General features: G+C 36.5%; 2 protein-coding genes and 2 pseudogenes across 2 annotated transcripts; 1 reads left to right on the top strand and 3 right to left on the bottom strand.

The window, feature by feature from the left end:
• On the top strand, positions 1-833 carry LOC120197313 (annotated as a pseudogene).
• Positions 834-6,808: 5,975 nt separating this feature from the next.
• LOC120197312 (squalene monooxygenase SE2-like) lies at positions 6,809-7,422 on the bottom strand. The gene is made up of 2 exons (XM_039198889.1): positions 7,147-7,422; positions 6,809-7,057 (listed from the first exon to the last, which is right to left on the bottom strand). Exons 1-2 carry the CDS (start codon positions 7,420-7,422, stop codon positions 6,941-6,943), a joined length of 393 nt encoding a protein of 130 aa, XP_039054820.1. The 3' UTR covers positions 6,809-6,940.
• Positions 7,423-7,489: 67 nt separating this feature from the next.
• Positions 7,490-9,186, bottom strand: LOC120197693 (squalene monooxygenase SE1-like). The gene is made up of 6 exons (XM_039199118.1): positions 8,935-9,186; positions 8,698-8,809; positions 8,425-8,599; positions 8,157-8,325; positions 7,865-8,083; positions 7,490-7,792 (listed from the first exon to the last, which is right to left on the bottom strand). The coding sequence occupies exons 1-6, from the start codon at positions 9,184-9,186 to the stop codon at positions 7,505-7,507; spliced, it is 1,215 nt and encodes a 404-aa protein (XP_039055049.1). The 3' UTR covers positions 7,490-7,504.
• A 12,807-nt stretch (positions 9,187-21,993) lies between these two features.
• LOC120197690 lies at positions 21,994-24,078 on the bottom strand (annotated as a pseudogene).

The following is a 24,078-nucleotide window of genomic DNA, read 5'->3' as shown; positions in this document are numbered from 1 at the left end:
ATGCCGATACAATTAAAAATTGTATAATTAATTAGCATTTTCATTAAAAAAAACAAGAAATTAACTGAAAAAATGAAAATCAGATTTAACCAAATTAAACATTAAATTTAATTTTTTTATTATACTTTTTTTTCTTCTAAATTTATAAAATTAAAGTTAAATCAATTTTATCGTATAATTTTCCAATAAAGTAGAAAATTTATAATTCATTTAATTCTAGAATAACTCGAGAACGAAAAGCAGTCGTCAAGTAACTTTCTCGAAGCATCGCAACGGTTTATTCAAAAAGGGAAGCGAACTTTGCGTTTTATGCGGCCCCAACATCGGTATCATTGTATTCTCTCCCAAAGGGAAACCATTTTGCTTTGGCTACCTGGATATAAATGTGATATTGGATCGTTATTTTAGCAAAAACCCTCTCAAAGACGATGGTTCGACGATAAACGGCGCCATCGTTCCGTGTATTGAGGAGTTTAACGAGGAGTGTCAAGAGACTTTGGAAAAGTTAGAGGTCGAAAACAAGCGAATCAAAGAGATTGAAAAAGAGAACGAAGAAAAGAAGAGATGGGGAGAGTTTTGGTGGGAAGACCCTATCGATAGCAATATGGGGGATTGAGGAACTTGAAGCTTATGCTAAAGCAATGGAGGAGCTGAGGAACAATGTGGCTAGCAGGGTTAATGAATTGATGGGAGACGTATTCGCCGCGGCAGCAGCCACCAGCTTCGCCGTCCAAAATGGTGGTTTTGTCGCCGGAGAGTCAAGTGGGTACGTTGACTTCGGTCTTGATATAGAAGGTTTTAATTTTGGTCATGGTCCTGACATAGATTGTTAAATGATCTATATGAATAATTGAAGGTAAGACTATTGCTTTACGTTATATAATTAATCTGTTTAGTTTTTAATTATGTACGAACAATATTGATCTATACGATAATATTTAATGAAGTAGCTAACTAATTAGTTTTTTTAATTGAAACTCAAAGTTTAATTTTTATTTAACTATACTTTTTCGAATCATTTTGAGTATGGATTACTTTTAAATACCGAATTTAAATTATTAAACATGTCAAACTAAATTGAATTAAACTTAAAATTGAATCAGTTTGATAATGAATGCTTTATCAACACAAAAAATGTTATAAATATTAATATCAGAATAATTATAATTATAATTAAATTATAATTTAGATGATTATTAAATAACATAAATTAAAATAAAATAAATTTAGATAAAAATATATAGATTAAATCAAAATATAAATAATGTTTTTATATTAATGTTCAATTATATATTTCAGAGAATTTTAATGATATTTAAAACAATATCGTATTGATTTTTTTTATATTTTTCAAGGTATAAAAGAATCAATATAAATAATAAAAAATCGATCTTATCATTAATGGTGATTATTTTCGCGTTCAGAAAAAATATGAGCGTATCAGAATTTGATTGATCAGCAAGATATTATAATTTTCTTAGATTATATCATGTTGATATTGAATTTATAAATTAATATTATCCTTTCAGATACACATTGATTTCATAAAGATTTAGGATTTCTAAAATTAAAATTATCTTATTTTTATCTTTGGATATATAATTTGATTACGGACTATCTGTTGGATCATAAACTTGATCCATTATGAGAACTCAAACCCAAACCCACACCTAAACTAAATTGATGTAAGCAATGACATCTTCCCCTAATTGATGTAAGCAATGACATCAATTTAGTTAGGTGAAAGTTAGGTATGTCTTATTTTCAAATGGTTTGAATTAGTTTATTTGTGTGGTGTATGATTGTTTGGAATAATTTATTTGTAAGGTGTAGAATAGTTCTTGAGTAGTATAAATACCCCTCCCCATTTTTGTTTAAGCATCAAGAAAAATTAAGAGCTTCTAAGTGAGTGAAGAAGCAAAGTCTTATAAGAGTGAGTTGTAGTTCTTGTTTTTGAGTGAGAGTGCTCTTGTAATATTTGTTTGAGTTTCAATAAAAGTTGTTTGTGTGAGTGTTTTATTTCCAATAAAGTGGTATCAGAGCGAGTTGGAAAGATCGAAGGTCTCGACGAGAGGAATCCGACGCCGTCAGAATTTTCTCAATCTGAGTGACGCACCGCCACGCACTGCCGGAAGACTACTGTCAGAAAATCAAGTCATTATATTGAGAGATATGGCAAATGGTATGGCACCATTCCAAGTTCCGACACTTAACAACAACAACTACGACAATTGGAGTATCAAAATGAAGGCACTTCTTGGATCACAAGATGTGTGGGATATCATAGAGAAAGGCTATAACGAGATTATGGATGATGATGTTTTTGTTACTCTTACACCAGATCAAAAGACAACTTTGAAGGATTCAAGAAAGAGAGACAAGAAGGCTCTCTACCTCATCTACCAAGCATTAGATGATGATGGTTTTGAAAAGATTTCAAGTGCAAGCTCTAGCAAGGAAGCATGGGAGAAGCTGCAAACCTCTTACAAAAGATCCGAGCAAGTGAAGAAGGTTCGTCTCCAAACATTAAGAGGTGAATTCGAATCCTTACACATGAAAGCATCTGAGTCTATTTCAGATTATTTCTCAAGAGTAGTAGCTGTTTCTAATCAATTAAAAAGAAATGGTGAAAAGTTAGAAGATGTGAGGATAATAGAGAAGATACTTCGTTCGTTGGATCCCAAATTTGAGCACATCGTCGTGACGATTGAAGAAACTAAAGACTTGGAAGAAATGACGATCGAGCAACTCCAAGGATCATTGCAAGCATACGAAGAGAAGCATAAGAAGAAGCATGAGTTTACTGATCAACTCCTCAAGCTGCAACTCAAGGATATGCATGAAAGCCAACGCAATGATAGAAACCAACGTGGCCAAGGAAGAGGTAGAGGCCATGGACGAGGTGGAAGTCGAGGTCGTGGACGAGGCTGGAATTACAACAACAACAACAATTCCAACAACAACTATGAGAAAGGAGAAAGCTCAACACGAGGTCGTGGAAGAATTAATCCAAACTCAAAGTATGACAAATCTCAAATTCGATGTTATAATTGTCAAAAATTTGGGCATTATGCTTCAGAATGTAGAGCTCCCAACAACAAAATTGAGGAGAAGGCCAATTACGTGGAGGAAAAGACAGATGACAAAGAAACTCTTCTTCTAGCACGAAAGGAAACTGATGGTGGCCAAGCAAATTCCTGGTATCTTGACAGTGGTGCAAGCAATCACATGTGTGGAAGGAAAGACATGTTCGTGGAGCTAGACGAGTCAATAAGCGGAAATGTTTCGTTTGGAGATGATTCCACAATAGCAGTGAAAGGGAGAGGTAATATTCTTATTCGTTTGAAAGATGGGAGACATCAATTTATTTCAAATGTCTACTATGTGCCCAATATGAAAAGTAATATCTTAAGTTTAGGGCAACTGGTAGAGAAAGGTTATGATATTCATATGAATAATTATAACCTTTCTATAAAAGATGATAAGAATAACTTCATTGCTAAAGTGCCGATGTCAAAGAATAGAATGTTCTTGATCAACATTCAAAATGATGTTGCAAAGTGCCTGAAAGCTTGCTACAAAGATTCATCATGGCTTTGGCATCTTCGATTCGGGCATCTCAATTTTGGAGGTCTAGAGCTACTATCTAAGAAGGAGATGGTGAAGGGACTACCTTGCATCAACCATCCTGACCAACTTTGTGAAGGGTGTCTAGTCGGGAAACAATTCAGGAAAAGTTTTCCAAAGGAGTCGGAAACAAGAGCCAAGAAGCCACTCGAGCTCATCCATACCGATGTGTGTGGACCGATCAAGCCAAGCTCTCTTGGTAACAGTAACTATTTTCTTCTCTTCATTGATGATTTTTCAAGAAAAACCTGGGTATATTTCTTGAAACAGAAGTCAGAAGTTTTTGAAGTCTTCAAGAAGTTCAAAGCAGCAGTGGAGAGAGAAAGCGGTAGAAAGATCAAAGCCATGAGATCCGACCGAGGTGGAGAATTTACTTCCAGTGAGTTTCAAGAGTTCTGTGAAGCAAATGGAATTCGTCGACCAATGACAGTTCCTAGATCCCCCCAGCAAAATGGTGTGGCAGAAAGAAAGAACAGAACAATCCTCGACATGGCACGAAGCATGCTCAAAAGCAAGAAACTACCCAAGGAATTTTGGGCGGAAGCAGTAGCGTGTGCAGTCTACTTGTCAAACCGATCTCCAACAAGAAGTGTATGGGGAAAGACACCACAAGAGGCATGGAGTGGAAGAAAGCCTTGCATTTCTCACTTGAGAATCTTTGGAAGTATAGCCCATGTTCACGTACCGGACGAGAGAAGAACGAAGCTTGATGATAAAAGCGAGAGTTTTATCTTCATCGGCTATGATGCTAATTCAAAAGGCTACAAGCTGTACAATCCAGACAAAAAAGAAGATTGTGATTAGTCGAGATGTGATCTTCAACGAAGAAGGAGAATGGGATTTTAACTCTCATACAGACGACTTCAATTTCTTTCCTCAGTTTGAAGAAGATGAGCAGACAATGAGGGAACAACTAGGTGAACCTCAACAAGAGCTTGAAACTCCACCCACTTCACCAACATCAACCACTCAAGGAGACTCATCACCTTCGTCATTGTCAAGTGGGAGTCAAAGTGAAAGAGTTGTGCAACGTACAAGAAACCTTAGAGATCTCTATGAGGTAACTGAACGACAAGATAATCTTACATTATTTTGTCTGTTTGCCGATTGTGAACCAGTGATCTTTCAAGAAGCAATACAATAAAAGAAGTGGAGAGATGCGATGGACGAAGAAATCAAGGCCATCAAGAAGAATGACACATGGGAACTTATCTCACTTCCCAAGGGACATAAGGCGATAGGTGTCAAATGGGTGTACAAAATAAAGCAAAATGCCAAAGGAGAGATTGAAAGGCACAAGGCGAGGCTAGTTGCTAAAGGCTATAGTCAAAAGCCTGGAATTGACTATGATGAGGTATTTGCTCCTGTTGCTCGATTGGAGACTATTAGATTAATCATTTCTTTGGCAGCTCAAAACAAGTGGAAGATACAACAGATGGATGTAAAGTCTGCCTTCTTAAATGGAGTTCTTGAAGAGGAAGTCTACATTCAACAACCATCAGGCTACGAAGTCAAAGGGCACGAAGACAAGGTGTTGAAATTGAAGAAGGCTCTTTACGGGCTAAAACAAGCACCAAGGGCATGGAATAGCCGAATCGACAAGTACTTCCAAGAAAATGGCTTCAACAAATGTCCCTACGAGCACGCTCTATATATCAAGATCAAAGATGAAGATATTCTGATCGTGTGCATCTACGTGGACGATTTGATCTTCACCGGAAGCAACCCAAGCATGTTTAATGAATTCAAGGATGTGATGATAAAGGAATTCGAGATGACAGACATGGGGCTCATGGCGTACTACCTTGGCATTGAAGTTAAGCAACAAAAGGATGGAATTTTCATTTTATAAGAAAGCTATGCAAAGGAGATCCTAAAGAAGTTCAAGATGGAGAACTGTAAGCAAATAAGCACACCGACAGAATATGGGATCAAGATGTCCAAACATGAAGAAGGAGAAAGTGTAGATCCAACGTTCTTCAAAAGTTTGGTGGGAAGTCTACGTTATCTAACTTGCACGAGGCCTGATATTCTTCACGCAGTTGGATTGGTTAGTCGCTACATGGAATCTCCAACAACCACCCATTTTAAAGCTGCAAAGAGAATTCTTCGCTATCTGAAAGGTACAATTGACTTTGGCTTGTTCTATTCAGTTTCTAATGATTACAAGCTTGTTGGATATAGCGATAGTGATTGGGGTGGAGACATAGATAATCGAAGGAGCACTACTGGATTTGTATTTTTCATGGGAGATACTGCTTTCACATGGATGTCAAAGAAACAACCGATTGTCACATTGTCTACTTATGAAGCGGAATATGTTGCTGCTACCTCATGCGTTTGTCATGCAATTTGGCTTAGAAATCTATTGAAAGATATAGGTTTGATACAAGAAGAGCCTACCAAGGTTTGTGTCGACAACAAGTCAGCCATTGCCTTAGCAAGGAATCCAGTATTCCATGATCAAAGCAAGCACATCGACATTCGCTACCACTATATAAGGGAGTGTGTTGCAAGAAAGGATGTGGAAGTTGAATACGTGAAGTCACAAGATCAAGTTGCCGATATTTTTACCAAGCCACTGACAAGCGAATACTTCATAAGATTGAGGAACTTACTAGGGGTCACAAGATCAAGTTTAAGGGGGGGTGTTGGATCATAAACTTGATCCATTATGAGAACCCAAACCCAAACCCAAACCCACACCTAAACTAAATTGATGTAAGCAATGACATCTTCCCCTAATTGATGTAAGCAATGACATCAATTTAGTTAGGTGAAAGTTAGGTATGTCTTATTTTCAAATGGTTTGAATTAGTTTATTTGTGTGGTGTATGATTGTTTGGAATAATTTATTTGTAAGGTGTAGGATAGTTCTTGAGTAGTATAAATACCCCTCCCCATTTTTGTTTAAGCATCAAGAAAAATTAAGAGCTTCTAAGTGAGTGAAGAAGCAAAGTCTTATAAGAGTGAGTTGTAGTTCTTGTTTTTGAGTGAGAGTGCTCTTGTAATATTTGTTTGAGTTTCAATAAAAGTTGTTTGTGTGAGTGTTTTATTTCCAACACTATCATCTTCTTGTGAAATTACAAATAAAGATCTAAAAAGCCATATTGATATATTATTCTGAGTTGCAAGAAACAAGTATTTATACTTGATGGAGACTTGTTGATATACTCTTACAAGTATTAGCAACGATTTGCAAACAACATTGTTGTAGACATTACCAAACTTACCTAAACTCAATACTGACAACAAACAGACATGGAATTGCTCACAACTTATGCTGCAAATTCATCAATGGAGCTTCTTCTTCTCATGGTTTTCTCTCATTTCCAGGGGGAGTTCTATAATATGCTGGCACAGTTAGAGGAAAGAACATTTGTCTCACCCCTTCAGACTGTATAAAGGGAAGAACGATGCTTAATCCAACCTGGAAAAAAAAACAGAAAAGATCATGGTAAATTCATGTAATTATATCATGTTCATGTTGCAGAAGAATTGTTCGGTAAAGATAATAACCCAGAGGAGTTTAGCTCCATTCCACAAACGTTTGGGAGAAGGAAATGGAAGTAACATCAGGCCAACAGCATAGATTGAAATAGCCAAGAAATGAAATGCCAAGTTTAATGGACGAGGGGATAAACCAGAATAAAGAGCCGATAGTCCGCATGCAAACACGCCTCCGAGTTTCATATAATTGAAACATGCCTGCTGGATGTCTTCCATTGCAGGATCAGACGAGGCACTCAGCACCTTGTGCAGGACATTGGCCAATGTATTGATGGTAGACGACATCGGCTGCAAATGCGGTTAAAGTTCGAAATTATAGGGGTTTGTTCGATGTTGTTGACTTTCGAAATGTACATCAAACATGGGATTACAGTACCTTCCTTAGAGTATAAAAGGACTCGAGATATTTGCTGACGGTGGACGGATCGGATAGATCTTGCAGAGGTCTTAGAAGATCCCTGAGTAAAACAACATCAGATAGTGCAACGGTCATTCCCCCTCCGGTTAAAGCGTGGCGCATATTGAATGCATCGCCGATCAAAAGTGCACCGGGAGTCAAGTATGGAGCAGCAGCCATGATTTTATTGGGCATTATTCTTATGTTACCCTTCTTCTCTATTGCAGATATGAAGGCAGTGTACAGTTGAGGAGGAACCTGAAATGTTCAAGTCATGTTGATAGTCCATTGTGTTCACAAAATGAATCGATAAAAGAAAAATCCGACTACCTTGGGAGCCACTTGAGTTTTCAAGTAATCGGCCATTTTGCCATCGGAAACTGAAGGTAAATTCCGACTAGGAACATCAACCAAGCAACGAATTTCAGTGCAGCTGATCGGATAAAACACGAAAGGTGAAGGAGGTGCTATTACAAGAGCTCCATAATTTTCACATGGAAGTTTACAGTTTGTAAGAACAAAACCAGCACTGTAAGAGGGGACATCAATCTGCAGAAAACAATCAACATCTTTAAATTTTCTCAAAGCATAGAATTCAACAAGATTCCCTAAGCATTTTCACCTTAGGATTGCATAGAGAGCGTCTCAAATTTGAGAAACAACCGTCGCAGACGACTGTGAGAGGAGCATAAGCCGTCAGCACTTGACCACCCTTATCTTTGTAGTGCACTCCTTTGACAATCCCATTTTCTTCAAACAGAGATGTCACTGTCCCTTGTTCTAGACTTACACTACATGATCATATCATCAAGACATGGACTTTGAACATGTCTAGGAAAGTATGGTTTTGTGAAATTTCAGATGAACGAAATCAATGGATTGAAATTTACTTGTGAAGAGATGCAGCTTTCTCCCGCAACCTTTGAACAAAACGACCGTTATGGAAGCTTCTTCCGGCAACATTGGACTGAAACCTTTCCAGAGGAAAAGATACGGTGGCATCCTTTCCGTGCATGTAGAGAACATAACCGAGAATTCGTTGAGCATCGATCTCATCAACACATTCTGCAGTGCCAACATTCAATGTCATGGCCTAATTCCAGCAACATAGTAACATTAGAATGCTGTATAAGCTATTTAAATCTGGGATTGTTCTTGTTTACCCTCTAGGCCTAACTCAATCAACTTGAGGTAGCCCCCTGGCATCAGATTTTCACCGGCAATACTGAGAGGCTCGGTTAAGTCCCTCTCTATCACACGCACTCGACGTCCGTCCTGTAACTTATAAATCGATGATGGACTGATTGGAAATTATACTTAACATGTAAAATTACATAGAACCATGCATGAAGAAATTGAGATGATGAAACCATGCAGGAAAAGAGAGAGAATACTGGGACCTTTCCAAGAGAATAGGCAAGAGCAGCACCGGCAACACCGGCACCGACTACGATAACATCCGTCGTCCCAACAGCCTCCGAATTTCTAGCTTTCTTTACACAGTTCTCGTTTCGAAACTCCATAGAAGCTGTTGTATTCATCGTGCTCAGTCCCCTAAATCTCACTAGAGAATTGTAGTACCAGAAAACAAACCCCAAGAGAGAAGCTACAGCACCTGCACCTGCAACTCCAACTATGTAATAATCAGCCATTTTAAGAACAAAATATGGAATGAATGATCAAGGAAAATAGGAGACTAATGCAGTCTGCGACTGGTGAAGCAATAATTTATAACTATTCTTCGTTCATGGCTACTCCATGGACGGTAATAGGGACGGATGTAAAATTTTATGTTAAGAGATGCATTCATAAAATTTTAAAAGCCAAAAACAAATTATTAATATAAAATATATAAAAAATTCTAAAATACATGATAATTTAAAATTTTTCAAGACTAGTAATTACCCCGATTACCTCCTTTGGGTTCATCCCTCGTTGGTATTAAATATTAATGGTGTGTTTTAAGTTTAGTTTGATGAGTTCAACACTAATTAAGCCAAACTTTAAAGAAGATGGATTATCTTAAATTTAAAACAGAAGTCATACTCTTAAATATGATAATAATATTATATTATACTAGAAAATAAATAAATATATATTCTCATCTCGAACACTACGAGCGATATTTACCACTTAATCGTGTAATAATAAGATTCAACTGTGTACTTAATGATGTTATCCTATAAACTATATTTTAAGAATTAAAGAATATAATTATAATTAGTTATCGGAACGCATTATTATTGTGTAATTACAAACAATAAATAGCATGCAAAAATTAAGGTAGTTCACCTAGCTAAGTTAAGCAGTGACACTACTTCTTTTTAGCCACCTGGAATAGCATAAGTCTAGAGTATTGGATACATCTAGCTGAAGTTTGGCGATACAAATATAAATAAATCCCGGCCTTGCATACCAGATTCTTTAATAAAATATCAGAATTATAGGTAAGAGTTTAGTTAGAATTGCTTGACGAAGGATTATAGTTTTGGAGTAGGTTGATTAAACTCTAAATTGCATTTAACGATAAATCTTCTTGTAATCTTGTTCTGATGCAGTGAAACTTCTTCTCCTCCATCTGTGACATTTTGCAAAAAGATTTTTCACGTAAATATCGGTATCTAATTTTTCGTTTCTTTTACTTCGCGATCATATTTATTTGTCGTCATCGGGTTTTCCATTTTAAAATTGTAAAATGATCAAATTGATACTTTAATTATAATTTAAAGGTCAAATCAAATATTACCTCATTCGTTAATGTGACATGTCATTAATTTAACAAAAGTTAACATTAAAGTTGTTACCGGAGTTTTGTGTGACAAGAATGTGACTCTAAAATTTAAGGGAAAATTTTATAGAATGTAAATAAGACCAGCGTTGCTGTATGGATCAGAATGTTGGGCAATCAAGAAGGATCACGTAAGGAGGATGGAGGCCGCAGAAATGAGAATGCTTCGATGGGCATGTGGTAGGACTCTATGGGACATGACACCAAACTCTGCTATTAGGATGTCCTTGGGGGTGATGCCTATACCCGAAAAATTGAGGGAGGGAAGACTACGGTGGTTTGGGCATGTCCTTAAGCGACAACCATCGGATGCGGTCAGGAGGGTGGAGTCGATTACAGTCGACGGTGCCAGAAGGAGAGGACGACCAAGGCGGAAGTGGGAAGACTGCTTGAGATTTGATTTAAAGGATTTAGCCCTTACTGAGGACATGACCTCTGATAGGAAAGTATGGAGACTTAAGATCAGGGTAACCGAGTAGTACAGATCACATCCATAGGGTATATCATCTCTGTCTTCTTTTTATGCATTTGTAGTAATTTCCATGACTTATTCTTTATATACGTTTCTGTCATTGGAATTTATGAAGGCTTAGAACTAGGGTAGCGGAGTAGTGTTGTTTTAGTTTAGGTTTTAACACATTTGACTTTATTCCTTCTCGTTGCTTGCTATCGTTGAATTTTGTATATCCTTCACTTCAAGTTTTACCCTTTTTAAATATTAGTCGGGTCTTACATTTCTGTCTATATGCAGAGATTTTTATGCAGGGATTTATTTGCAGGGATTACGTCACATTTCAGACGCACATATGTAGACTGCATATGAAGACTGTTCAAATATTTATTTATTTATTTATTTATACATGCATGTTATTTCTATCTTTACTTTTAATTTTTCTAACTGTCGGAGGTCTTCCACGGAAGTTGCTCTCAACCTGGTATTGGAGGCATCCTACTACCCTACCTCCCCCTTACCCTATTGCATATGGGAATATGGTTTTGTTGTTGTTGTTGTTGTTGTTGTAACATCAAAGTTGTGAGGTTTACTTTATGATAAATCGATTAATATTAGTGACTATAATGTAAAATTTTAAATATTAATGATTTCATTGGATGTAATTTACCCTATTAATCCATTGATGTTTTAGATTATTTAAGCTATCAAAAAAAAAAAAAAATTTCTTTTCAACATGCTAAGGGGTCGGCATTATATTTAGTTTAGGTTGAATTATAAATACCTAATTTGTATTATTCTCAAGATTTTTTTATAATAAAAATATATTTAAAAAATATAAATAGATAATAAGGTAAATTACATAATTTATCACTAAACTTTGTTCTCTTTATTATTTCACTCATTGTATTTTTAATATTTTTAATTTACTTACTGAATTTTGATATTGCTTATATTTTCATCACTCTAATTTATTTTGTTATTTTTTCATGTCACGTGATATTTTTATTTTTATTATTATATTAATAAAAGTAGATTAAAATAAAGAAATCACATTAAATTAAATGAAAATCTAAAATCATATCTAAACCTAAAAATTATATCAAAAACCTACACTACAAACTCTCACCCCCACTTTCAATAGCCTCAACCTGACCAATTTGTCCCTTCCTTTTCAGCTAAGGCCCGTCCACTGGCACAACACCTTCCATTTTGTTCCCCCCTGCCGCCGCTGTACTAGTGGAACGAGAAATAAGATGTGAAGGAAACCTTGCCATCATCTTAACTGTCGCTGCTGAAGGAGGTGATGGAGATGAAGACAAATACCATGAAGGAACCTGTCTTACCTCTGGGTTTTCTTTTAACAATGGAGCCATTGTCTTTAATAGCAAACCCTTTAATTATAGTTGTATTTGGGTTTTCTTCATGATCGGTTCTTGATTCAATGAGCTTTGAAGGAGTTTGAGGACGAGAAAATGTAGATGCCACCATCATCTGAGACTGTAAAAGGATTCAACTTTCTATTCTATATTTCTCGAAAGAAAATTTCAGTAAATTACTAATCATGGGTCTTCGTTTTCTTGGTCGATAACTTAAAACAAACAAGATTTTAGGTAATTTGTACATTTAACTTAAAAGCAGCGAAAGAAACCCAGGTTTTCTGAGTTTTCAAAGCTACTAAAGAAAATAGTAGGTAAGGTGAGAGATTTGGGCAAAGAAAAATGTAGTACTGGTGGATGAATGATGGCCAGAAAGGAAGGTGTGGTGCCGTTGGACGGGGATGGCCGAAAAGGAAGGGACATTTTGGTGAGGTTGAGACTGTCGAAGGTGGGGTGAGGGTTTGTAATTTAAGGTTTGAATATATTTTTTTTAAGAGAAAATAACTTCAGTGATCGAAAATGCCTTATAATATACGATTTTAACAAATTTTTTTTAGATTTGCCAAAATGACCAACAAATTCGCAACGCGACTTCCAATTTCACAACCCAGTTTCTAAATTCGCAACGCGATAGTCAAATTCGCAACACGATAGTCAAATTCGCAATACAAAAGTCAAATTCGCAACGCGATAGTCAAATTCGCAACACTGAATTTCAAATTCGCAACGCGATAGTTAAATTTGCAACGCGAAAGTCAAATTTGCAACGCGAAAGTCAAATTCGCAACGCGAAACACAATATTAATTTCGTAACACAAATGTAAACAATATTATCGCAAATCATAACCTAAAACCCTAAATTACAACTCAATCCCATCTCCATCTCCATCTCTCTACGGCGACATCCGTCCCCATCTCCGACGAAATCCGTCTATCTCTATCTCTCAGAGCAACCCTCACAACCATTCACGATCAGAAATAGAAAATCAACCACCGATGGTTAGTTTTTTAATCTCTTATTTTTATTTTGAAATTTTTGTATTATTATTAGATTTTTCTTATATTGATGATAAATTTACTGGTAATTTCAATATATATAAAGATTAACCATTTCACTGAGATTGCTTAGTAAATTCATTCGGTTGCTGCCAATACTGCTAAACTGCTTAGTCTTTAACCCTGTGAAGTTAGTATTTGTCTTTGTTTTGTCTTTTTGTTGAAGAAATGCAATTCATTCAAGTTTCAATTTGCAGAAGAATAGTTTTTGAAACTTAAATTTGCAACACGAAAATGAAAATCGCAACACCAAAATCGCAACGCGATTTTAGTTTCGCGTTGCGATTTTCTCGTTGTGATTCGAATTTAAGTTTCAGAAACTACTCTTATTCTGCAATTGAATGAATTGCATTACTTCAACAAAAAGACAAAACAAAGACAAATACTAACTTCACAGTGTTGCTAATTTAAGTTTCAAGAATAAACTACTACTCTTTATGTTGTCCTTGAACCTGCACTAAACCTATATGTTGTCCTTTTAAATGTTTATATAAGTGCTTACTTCTGGAATGTTTTTTGATGCATTTTGTGAACTATGATGGAATAATGACTTGGGTGAATACCGTGCTAGTTTGAAACATATTTGGCTTTGTTTTCACTGTTTAATATCATGTCTGTTTATGGTGTATAATTTGTAGTTTTTGGTATATCTAACTTGGTATGTTTATTGTTTTTGTAGAATTTTTTTTGGGCTGCATTGACCTTAAGGAATAAATTAAGCCTAGCCACTAAAATTGCATCGATGCTTACACCTCTACAAAGAAATTTGTTTGAGGATACCTGCTTCGGGCCATGGCTGAAAGTACAACATACGGGTGGAGATGCTATGTTGACACATTTGTTTCTTCAGACCATGACTAACGATCTACCCGAGAGGATACAACGTGGTGATGAAAAGATATGGTTTCATTTTCCTCCGGCACCGGGGTATATTTGTTTTGGGCGGGAGAAGTTTTGCTTAATCACTGGTCTACGCTTCGGATACGATGAAGTAACCTGATACACTAGTCATATCTCCCGCCCATCATGGTTATCTCGGGTTTTTCCTGAGCTGGCAAAGTCGAAGCCGAGTTTAGAATTCGACGACTTGAAGAGATTATTTGTTAAAGATGGTTTTACTCGGATGGATGACCTTGATGTTGTCCGAGTATGCCATTTATTACTTTTACATACCGACTTTTTATGCAAAGAGGGAAGACAACCTATCTCTGAGGACATAATATTATTGGTAGAGGACCTAAATGCATGGAACCTATTTCCGTGGGGTTCATATCTATGGAAAGCTACCTGGAAGAAGTTGTCGTCTACCTTTGAGGATCGAAAAAGTTTGCGGGGCGATGGTTCTAAATACACTTTGACAGGCTTTACTTGGGCCTTTAAGGTAAGAATTTCTATATAATGTTTCCAAAATTATAATTAATTATTTAACAATTACTAATGTTTGTGTATTATATTGTTTGTAGATTTGGATATTTGAGGCTTTCCCCAGCATGCAGACATATGCGATAAAAAGATCAAATGATATTCTTAGGGCTATTACCTGGAAGAGGATCCACATGTTGGATTGGGAAGAGTTACTCCTATATACGACGATGAATGATGTAAGTTAACACACAAATAATACCATATATAAACAAGTTATTACTAGTACAAGTTTAACTTTGTTTGAGCTTTTATATTGTTAGGAGGCCAACTATCTATTACAGAGGCTGAGCTTGCCACTGATTGGTGGCAAGCTAGTAAGCGGTTTTTTTATGGGACGGATGATGAGCACCCCCCACTTCGAGAGCCATCACCTGATCGAGCCGATTCTACAGCTCGACACCCAGAGCCATCACCTGATCGAGCCTCTTCTCCACCTCTACCATAACCTATTCCATCACATCATCGAGCCTCTTCTCCACCATCACCTCATTATAGGCGATCGACAAAGAGGCCACGGCATTTATCTCCATGTTCTCCACCTCCACGAGATGAGTTAGGGGAGTTACGTGATGAGGTCGGTGCTTTACGTCATGAGGTCGGTACTTTACGTGAAGATAATGGTGCATGTCGTGATGAGGTTCGGTCTTTACGTGGTGAGGTGGATTTTTTACACGATGACAATGGTGCGCTACTTGGTGAGGTATCTACTTTACGTGATGAGGTTGCCGCTCTACGCAAGATTGTTTTATCATTGCAGAATGAGGTTCATACTCTACGCAATGAGGTAAATTTGTTTAATATTATACTAAAAATACAAATAACATTTTTTCGGCATTATTTATTTATTTATTTACTGATTTATGTATTAATTTATTTTCAACGGCCCGATAAGGTAGATGTTTTACATCAGGTTTTTGTTGCACAACGGGGTTCACGTATCAGACGTTGTGCACGTGCCATTACGTCTCCGTTCACCCCACTAGTGCCAAGACTCCATAAGAAGAAGCTCGATGCACCTATCATCGTTCAAGAGGCACCTCCTATCGTTCAAGAGGCCCCTCTCATTATCGAAGAGGCCCCTTCCACCGTTCAAAAGGCCCCTGTCATCATTCAAGTGGTCCCGCCCGCTATTCAAGAGCCCGATTCACATGACGTCATATGTCGACATATTGATAAACCCCCTCCCGTACCCGATATGATGGATGCGAGTTGGCTTTCGTATGTGTTACCGGCCAGTACCATTCCTCAGCAGGAGAGGAAAACACTACCAGACACAATTACGGATAATACCCTTTAGGCTAAGACCGCAGTTGATTTTTATTTACATGAGCGGAGCAAGGGGTGTTATTCTGACCTATGCAAACTCGACGATGTTATGCATTTGTTTCTTGATCGGTCTTGGTGGGGTATTTTATTAGGGGTTGAAGATAATGGCTATCACGAAGGGGTGGTAAGTCTTATATTCTTCTTATATTGCATTTTGATTATTTTTTTAAATTATTAATAAATTCACTAATATATGTATTTTTTTTATAAAACAACATATTGAAGCACGGGTGTCACGTCTTCTAATAATAAGGAAATTGAGGAAAATAAGAAATACTCGATGGACTATTATGCCGACGTCTTTTCACGTAGCTCACTTGAAGGATCCGAGAGATGCTTCATATACGCTGGGTAATGGAAAAGCTAAACTTTATCCTGCGTGGTGGGATGTCGATAAGGTTAGTATTTATTTTTTGAATATTTTAAAGGTTTTAATAAATTTTATTTGATGTGCACAATTATTTATGATTGTAGGTGTTTATCCCTGTTTTGGAACGTCGTCATTGTCTTTTCGTCGAGCTTCAGCTCCCATCCCTGAAGACAATGGTATATGATAGCATGTTGAATTACATATCATTGTCTGATTTGAGAGATATTATTTGTAAGGGATGGAGCGCTCATTTGGCGAAATACTTGGACGCGATTGATTATGGACTAATTCTGGAAACAAGAAGCCAAAAAAGTTCAAAGTTACAATGATCAGAGATGATACCGCGCCACAACAAACGGAGGGAGCCAGAGGGGATTGTGGTCCTCTTGTATGCATGTGCTTGGAGCGTTTGACGGCAGGAAGTAAACACCTTCTACCTCCCACAGATAGAGATAGAGGTGCAGTAGGCTTATGGTTTTGACATTTTATGGCTCGAGCGATATATGCGAGACGTTGCCTACCTGCATCCGCGTGCTTAAAGTTTGCATAAACAATTGGTAAGTTTGAGCAAGTGTTGTTAACATATATACTCTTTGTTGGTTTGAAAATGTTTGGTTAAGTACCTAGAATTCAATAATTTGTTGTTTGTTGGTTTTATATGTGTAGAAAATGTTGTTTGAGCAAATGTTTGGTTTCTGCAGGTTATTCCTGACGTGAGCTGCGTGAAGTTGATGTATTTGTGCATAAATAACAGTCTGGGGTACATTTGTTTTGCTTGTTTAATTGAATTTTACATTGAAAGTTGATTTGTTTAATTGATGAGGAAATAAGAATTATTTTTTATTTTGTTTAATTGATTTGTAAAAGTTGATTTGTTTAATTTTATGTGTAAATAAAAATTATTTTTTTGCTTGTTTAATTGATATGTAAAAGTTGATTTGTTGTTTTAAATTCAATCCGCATTATGTTGAAGGCAAAAAAGACCTGTTGAAGGTACAAATTCGCAATGCGAAAGGTAAATTCGCAACGCGAAAGTAAAATTCGCGTTGCGATATTGTCAAATTCGCAACGCGAAATAAGCGTTGCGATAGTCAAATTTGCAACGCGAAAGTCAAATTCGCGTTGCGATTTTCGGTTTACGATTTCGGGTTGCGAATTTGACTATCGCAATGCTTATTTCGCGTTGCAAATTTGACTTTCACGTTGATCGCAACATACAACATCAAACACATTCCAAGCTATAAATACAAGCTAAGGACACTTGAAGAAGCAAGAGAACAACTATCCAAGCAATCAAACACAAGAGAAAATCCCAACATGATAACAATTGAACAGATCATAGCAATGTTCAAACTCAAGATATTAATGAATGTCTAACTGAAAATGTATGCATTCACACATAAATACACATAATACAACATTTGCATTTAAAAATCACCTAAGTTAATAAGTCCCAAAAGGTGAACCCGGTTGTGATTGAGATTTTGATTTTGATTGCGATTTTGATTTCCTTTTGCTTGGCACCATATAAGCTTTGGATTTTGATGAGGATCTATTTTTTGGTAGAGGAAAAGATGATTGTGATGGCATTGGTGATCCACAGGTCAACCTTGTATGACCACTTTCCTTGCACCGACTACATGTCGATATCCTCTTCTCTTCACCCTTAGACGATATACGATCGTGATTTTTTGGTCGGCCAGGTAGCCTGCTGTCCATGACTGGTGGCAAAATTGTTTTTAAGTCATCTGGTATGTCCCACTCAGAAGGATGTGGACATGGGTAGACAATCTCGGCATAAGTCTATCGATATACTTTTGTAGTGTAGCAATCCATAGCGTATGCGCTTGAATCATCTTGGTTTAGATTAAAAGCAACTTTTATAACATGGCCACACGGATAACCATATGTTTGCCATTTCTTACAACTACACGTCTTTGCATTTAGATCGACAATCCCATTTAAGTTATTATCCAATACTTCAAACAAAGTGTTTGAACATGGTTCAACTCTCCATGACGTTGACCTCACAACACATTTCGTTATCTTTTTTTCAGTCCATGGTGTAACACGACGTTCCAATGTTCCTGTAAATTTAAATAAATAATACTTAGTAAAATATATGATAAGTTACGAATTTAAAGAAATAATACATTCATTACCACTGTTGAATAGAGGCTCGAAAAAACTCCATTAACATAGTAATGGGTAATTTTCGGGAATGACGACTTAGAGCATTGATTGATTCTGCAATATTAGACGTCATGAAACCATATCTTGCTCCAAGTTGATGTACTATTGACCATCTTTAAAATCCAACATCTTCTAGTGTTTGAGCACATTGAGGCAAAACACGTCTTAAACAATTTATATGCTTATTAAAATCCACTTTCCGATAAGCTTTTACAGCATTCTAGTATGTCCATTTGTGATTTTTTATACCAGCAGACCTTGATTTTAGATTTCTGTACAAATGAACACCACGAAGTCCATGAAAAGCATCTAGGAAACACCTTCTAACAGTGTTGTCAATTGAGTTTGCCCTATCGGATATGATTATCAGATTGCTAATAGGACCTATGCAATCCCTAAGATGCCCCATAAACCATGACCATGAATTAGAGGTTTCAGATTTGCCAACCCCATAAGCTATTGGAAATATCCCATTGTTAGCATCCATGGCTACTGCTAATAAGTTTACTCCAAGGTATCGACCTTTCAAATGTGCTCCGTCAACTATAATAACTGGGCGCATGCAAGTAATAAACGAACGAATCTACAAAATCATATACACAAGAAATATAATCATTTAAATGTGAAATGCATGCAACTAACAAAAATAAGTCAACAAAATTATAATTATTTACTAACCACAGCACCAATGGCGATAAACAACAACTCAAAGCGTCCATCTCTATCTGTTTTGATATGAGTTACCGACCCATGATTTTTCAGCTTTAAATTGTGACAATAAGCCGGCAGTTGGGCAAACGATGCTTCTGGCGACCCTCTCAACAATTCCAAGGCATAACATTTGGCTCTCCAAGCTTGAGAATATGAGATACTAATCTTGAACCGAGCATTCATGTCAGTCATAATTTCATGTCCTCGATATACCCTTTCATTCAAAAACATTAACTCAGCCAGAAAACCACCCAACACCTTTTTGTTTGCCTGTCTATGGTGAGGAAAAACTTGGGTTCTTGAACATGCATGTTTATCAATAAAAGTCCTAACTTAAAACATTTCGTAATCTTTTATCCTCTTTACAATCATACGCCACGTACAGTTTTTGTCAATTATACACTTTGTTTCAAAACGATCTTTGCTTTATTTATTAACTTTTAGTTGATAGCCATCTTCCACACATTTCGTATACAAAGCTATCTTCAAGTCTTCCTTTGTATCAAAACAATCATCTTTCTTGACACGAATAACTTTTTTGTAACAATCAACTGCTATCTTTACCAACTCTTCTTCCGGTATCTGAAGTAATTCTGGCATATTCCAGTTATACTCCCGCGACATTTTCTTCTTTTTCTTTTCTTCGGGGACTTCTTTTTTTCTTCTTCTTCAGTGTTATATGAATTACAGAATGGATGTTCAACATGTTCATTCACAGTCGTAACTTCCTCCTCATTATCATCAACAACATCTTCCTCGGCAGCGGCTGTTTCATCATCAAAATTCGGGTATTGACCAATATCAAAATCGTTACATGCAGGGTCTGTTTCTTCTTCCATCACATCATCAAAATCCGAGTATTGACCAAGATCAAAGTCTGGGTATTGACCAAGATCAAATTTCAAATACTGACTAGTACTCACAATTTTTTCTGTTGGCTCATAATCGTCTAACTGGTCAATACGAAAACCGGAATTTGGTGCTGAAAGTTGATTGGGATTTGGATTAGGAAAATGTTGTGGGTTTTGAGATTGTGTTTGATATTGTGTTTGGTATTGGAAATGTGGTGAAACAAAATTTTATTGGTGATGAAATTGTGGTGGAACCATTAAATTTTGAGGTTGATAACAATGTTGTACATTGTGAGCACCATAAACTGGGGTTGAAGAACTTAGTTGATTATTACCCGCTACTGACCCAACTTCACTACTTCTAGGTTCAACAACATACAATGTAACATCATCTTCATGCGAAACACTAATGTAAGCAATGAATCGTTCAACATCTTCATTGTCGGTTAACAAATAAACTTTACCTTTTCTCTGATAAGATAACCTAAATCCACTTAGAGACTCTAAATTCAATTTCTTTGCAACACGTAACATTAGAGTTTCATAAGTTAACTTTTTTAATGACAATTTTAGTTGAAGATTCATGGGTAAAGGCACATATTGTAAAACACCATGAACATTCTCCCATGACCCTCCAAAACACAAATCTATCCAAACATGATCAACATTAGATGATTTCATTATACAAATTGTAAATTAATTTACTAAACAAACAAGCTATAAACTACATATCATCACTAACTTATAGAAAAACATACCTTTATTAAGTTGATAGTTGATAATTTTGGAGAGAAATCATTGAAAAATTATATAGAAACAAAATTATGTAAAAAAAATTAGAGATGGGGAAGGATGTCGTTGGATATAGGAACAGATGTCACCGGAGAGAATGATAGATGGAGATGGAATGAGTTGCGATTTAGGAATTTAGGTTATGAGTTGCCGCTGCTGCTGTGTTGTTATATATCCAAAACATTTGTGTTGCGAAACTAAAACCTGTTGCGAAATTAAATTCATGTTGCGAAATTAAATTCGTGTTGCGAATTTGAAAATCTAGTTGCGAATTTGAAATTCAGTTACGAATTTGAAATTCAGTTGCGAATTTGAAATTCAGTTGCGAATTTGAAATTCCGCGTTGCAAATTTGACTTTTGTGTTGCGAATTTGACTTTTGTGTTGCGAATTTGACTATCGCGTTGCGAATTTGACTTCTGTGTTGCGATTTACAAATTCACGTTGCGATTTACAGATTCGCGTTGCGAATTTGACTATCGCGTTGCGAATTTGACTTCTGTGTTACGATTTACATATTCGCGTTGCGAAATTGGAAACTGGGTTGCGAAATTGGCGTTCGCGTTGCGAATTTGTTGGTCATTTTGGAAAATCCAAAAAAAGTTGGTTAAAATCGTATATTATAAGGCATTTTCGGTCACTGAGGTTATGTTCTCTTTTTTTTAATTTTAATCTACATTTATTAATATAATAATAATAAAATTGTCATATCACATGAAAAAATAAGTTAGAGTGACCAAAATAGAAGTAATTTCAAAGTTATGTTTGTAAATTAAAAAATTGAAAGTACAATTAGTGAAATAGGAGAGAGATTAAAATTCATGATGAATGTGTAATTTAACCTAGATAAAATAATTAAGATAAAAATTTATATAAATTTATAAAAATAAAAATTAAAGAATTTAGGCCTACCTAATTAACAACCCAAAACAAGCTGACTATTAATCTTATTTCTAATCATAAAATTCTTTTTTGACTTTGAAAAACCTAATTACATATTTGTAGATGTTCATACATTAAACTTTATAAAATAAACATGTAGCGTATTAAATTTATTAAATGACTTTAGTAATTAAACAAAGTATTATTTTCTCTAAATATCTTACTTCGAGAAACTATGGAATTTCTTCTCATACTTTTGTGTCCTTATTTCCAGGAGGAGTTCTATAATATGCTGGCATAGTAACAGGGAAAAACATTTGTCTCACTCCTTCAGACTGTATAAATGGGAGAACAATGCTTGTTCCAACTTGAAAAGCAACAAATATAGAACAAGTTAATGTGTAACAATCTGTATATTTATATAATGTTCCTGTGGCACATGAATTCTTTAATACAGATACTCACCTAAAGGAGTTTAGCTCCATTCCAAAAGCGTTTCGGAGTAGGAAACGGGAGTAACGATCGGCCGACACCGTATATCGAAATGGCGAAGAAATGAAATGCCAAGCTTAGTGGACGAGGGCATAGACCGGAGTGCAGAGCCGATAGTCCGTATGCAAATGCACCTCCAAGTCTCAGATAATCGAAACATGCCTGCTGAATGTCCTGCATTGCAGGATCGGATGAGGCACTCAGCACCTTGTGTAGGACATTTGCCAATGTGTTTATTGTAGATGACATCGGCTGTAAATGTGGTTAAAGTGCGATATTATACCGGTTTTTTTGTCATCGTTCACTTTCGAAATGTACATAAAACATGGGATTACAGTACATTCCTCAGAGTGTAAAATGACTCGAGATATTTGCACAAGGCGAACGCGTCGTGTAGATTGTACAGAGGTCTTAGAAGATCCCTCAGTAAAACAACATCAGATAGTGCAACAATCATTCCCCCTCCGGTTATAGAATGGTGCATATCTAATGCATCGCCAAGCAAAAGCGCACCGGGAGTCGGGTGTGGAGCAGCGGCCATGATTTGATTCGATATTATTTTATGTTACCCTTGTCTATTGCAGCAATAAAGGCTGAGTACAGTTCAGGAAGAACCTTCGAAGCCACTTGAGTTTTCAAGTAATGTGCCATTTCACCGTCGGAAATGGAAGGTAAATTCCGACTAGGAACATCGACCAAGCAACGGATTTCAGTGCTGCTGATGGGATAAAATGCAAAAGGCGAAGGCTTTGCTATTACAATAACTCCATAATTTTGGCATGAAGAACAAAGACGACACAATAAGAGGGGACATCAATCTGCAGAAAACAATCAACATCTTTACATTTTCTCAAAGCATAAAATTCAACAAGGTAAGCAGTTTCACCTTAGGATTGCAGAGTGAGTGTCTCAAATTCGAGAAACAACCGTCACAGACAACGGTAAGAGGAGCATAAGCTGTCAGCGCTTGACCACTCTTATCTTTGTAGTGCACTCCTTTGACAGTCCCATTTTCTTCAAGCAGAGATGTCACTGTCCCTTATTCTAGATTCACACTACATTATCATATCATCAATACATGGATTTTGAACATGTCTAGAAAAGTTTTGTTTTGCGAAATTTCATATGAACGAAATCAATGGATCGAAATTTACTTGTGAAGAGACGCAGATTTCTCCCGCAACCTTCGAACGAAACGGCCGTTATGGAAGCTTCTTCCGGAGACATTGGACTGAAAATTTTCCAATGGAAAAGATATGGTGGCATCCATTTCATCCATGTAGAGAACATAGCCAAGAACTTGTTGAGCATCGATCTCATCAACACATTCTGCAGTGCCCACATTCAATGTCATGGCTTAACTCCAGCAACATAGTAACATTATAACGCTGTATAAGCTATCTAAATCTAGGATTGTTCTTGTTTACCCTCAAGGCCTAACTCAATCAACTTGACGTAGCCCCCTGGCATCAGATTTTCACCGGTAATCCTGCGAGGCTCATTTAAGTCCCTCTCTATCACACGCACTCGACGTCCGTCCTGCGACATGTTAGCACATAAGAATGATTTACGTATCATAGTTAAATCATAAAGAAAACAAGAAACATTTGAACCTTTCCTAGAGAATAAGCAAGAGCTGCACCGGCAACACCAGCACCAACTATTATAACATCCGTAGACTCAGAATCCTCACAATTTCGAGTTTTTTTTACATAGTTTTCGTTCGGAAACTCCATAGAAGTTGTTCTTTTAAGCTTGTTGTACAAGAAAAAAAACCCCAAAAGAGAAGCTATAGCACCCGCAACTCCAACTACGTAATGGTCAGCCAT

Source organism: Hibiscus syriacus, unplaced genomic scaffold, assembly GCF_006381635.1.
Source record: "Hibiscus syriacus cultivar Baekdansim isolate YM2019G1 unplaced genomic scaffold, ASM638163v2 tig00117048_pilon, whole genome shotgun sequence".
Lineage (NCBI taxonomy): Eukaryota > Viridiplantae > Streptophyta > Magnoliopsida > Malvales > Malvaceae > Hibiscus > Hibiscus syriacus.
The sequence above is the reverse complement of the archived record's forward strand: the minus strand, read 5'-3'. Positions and strand labels throughout refer to the sequence as shown.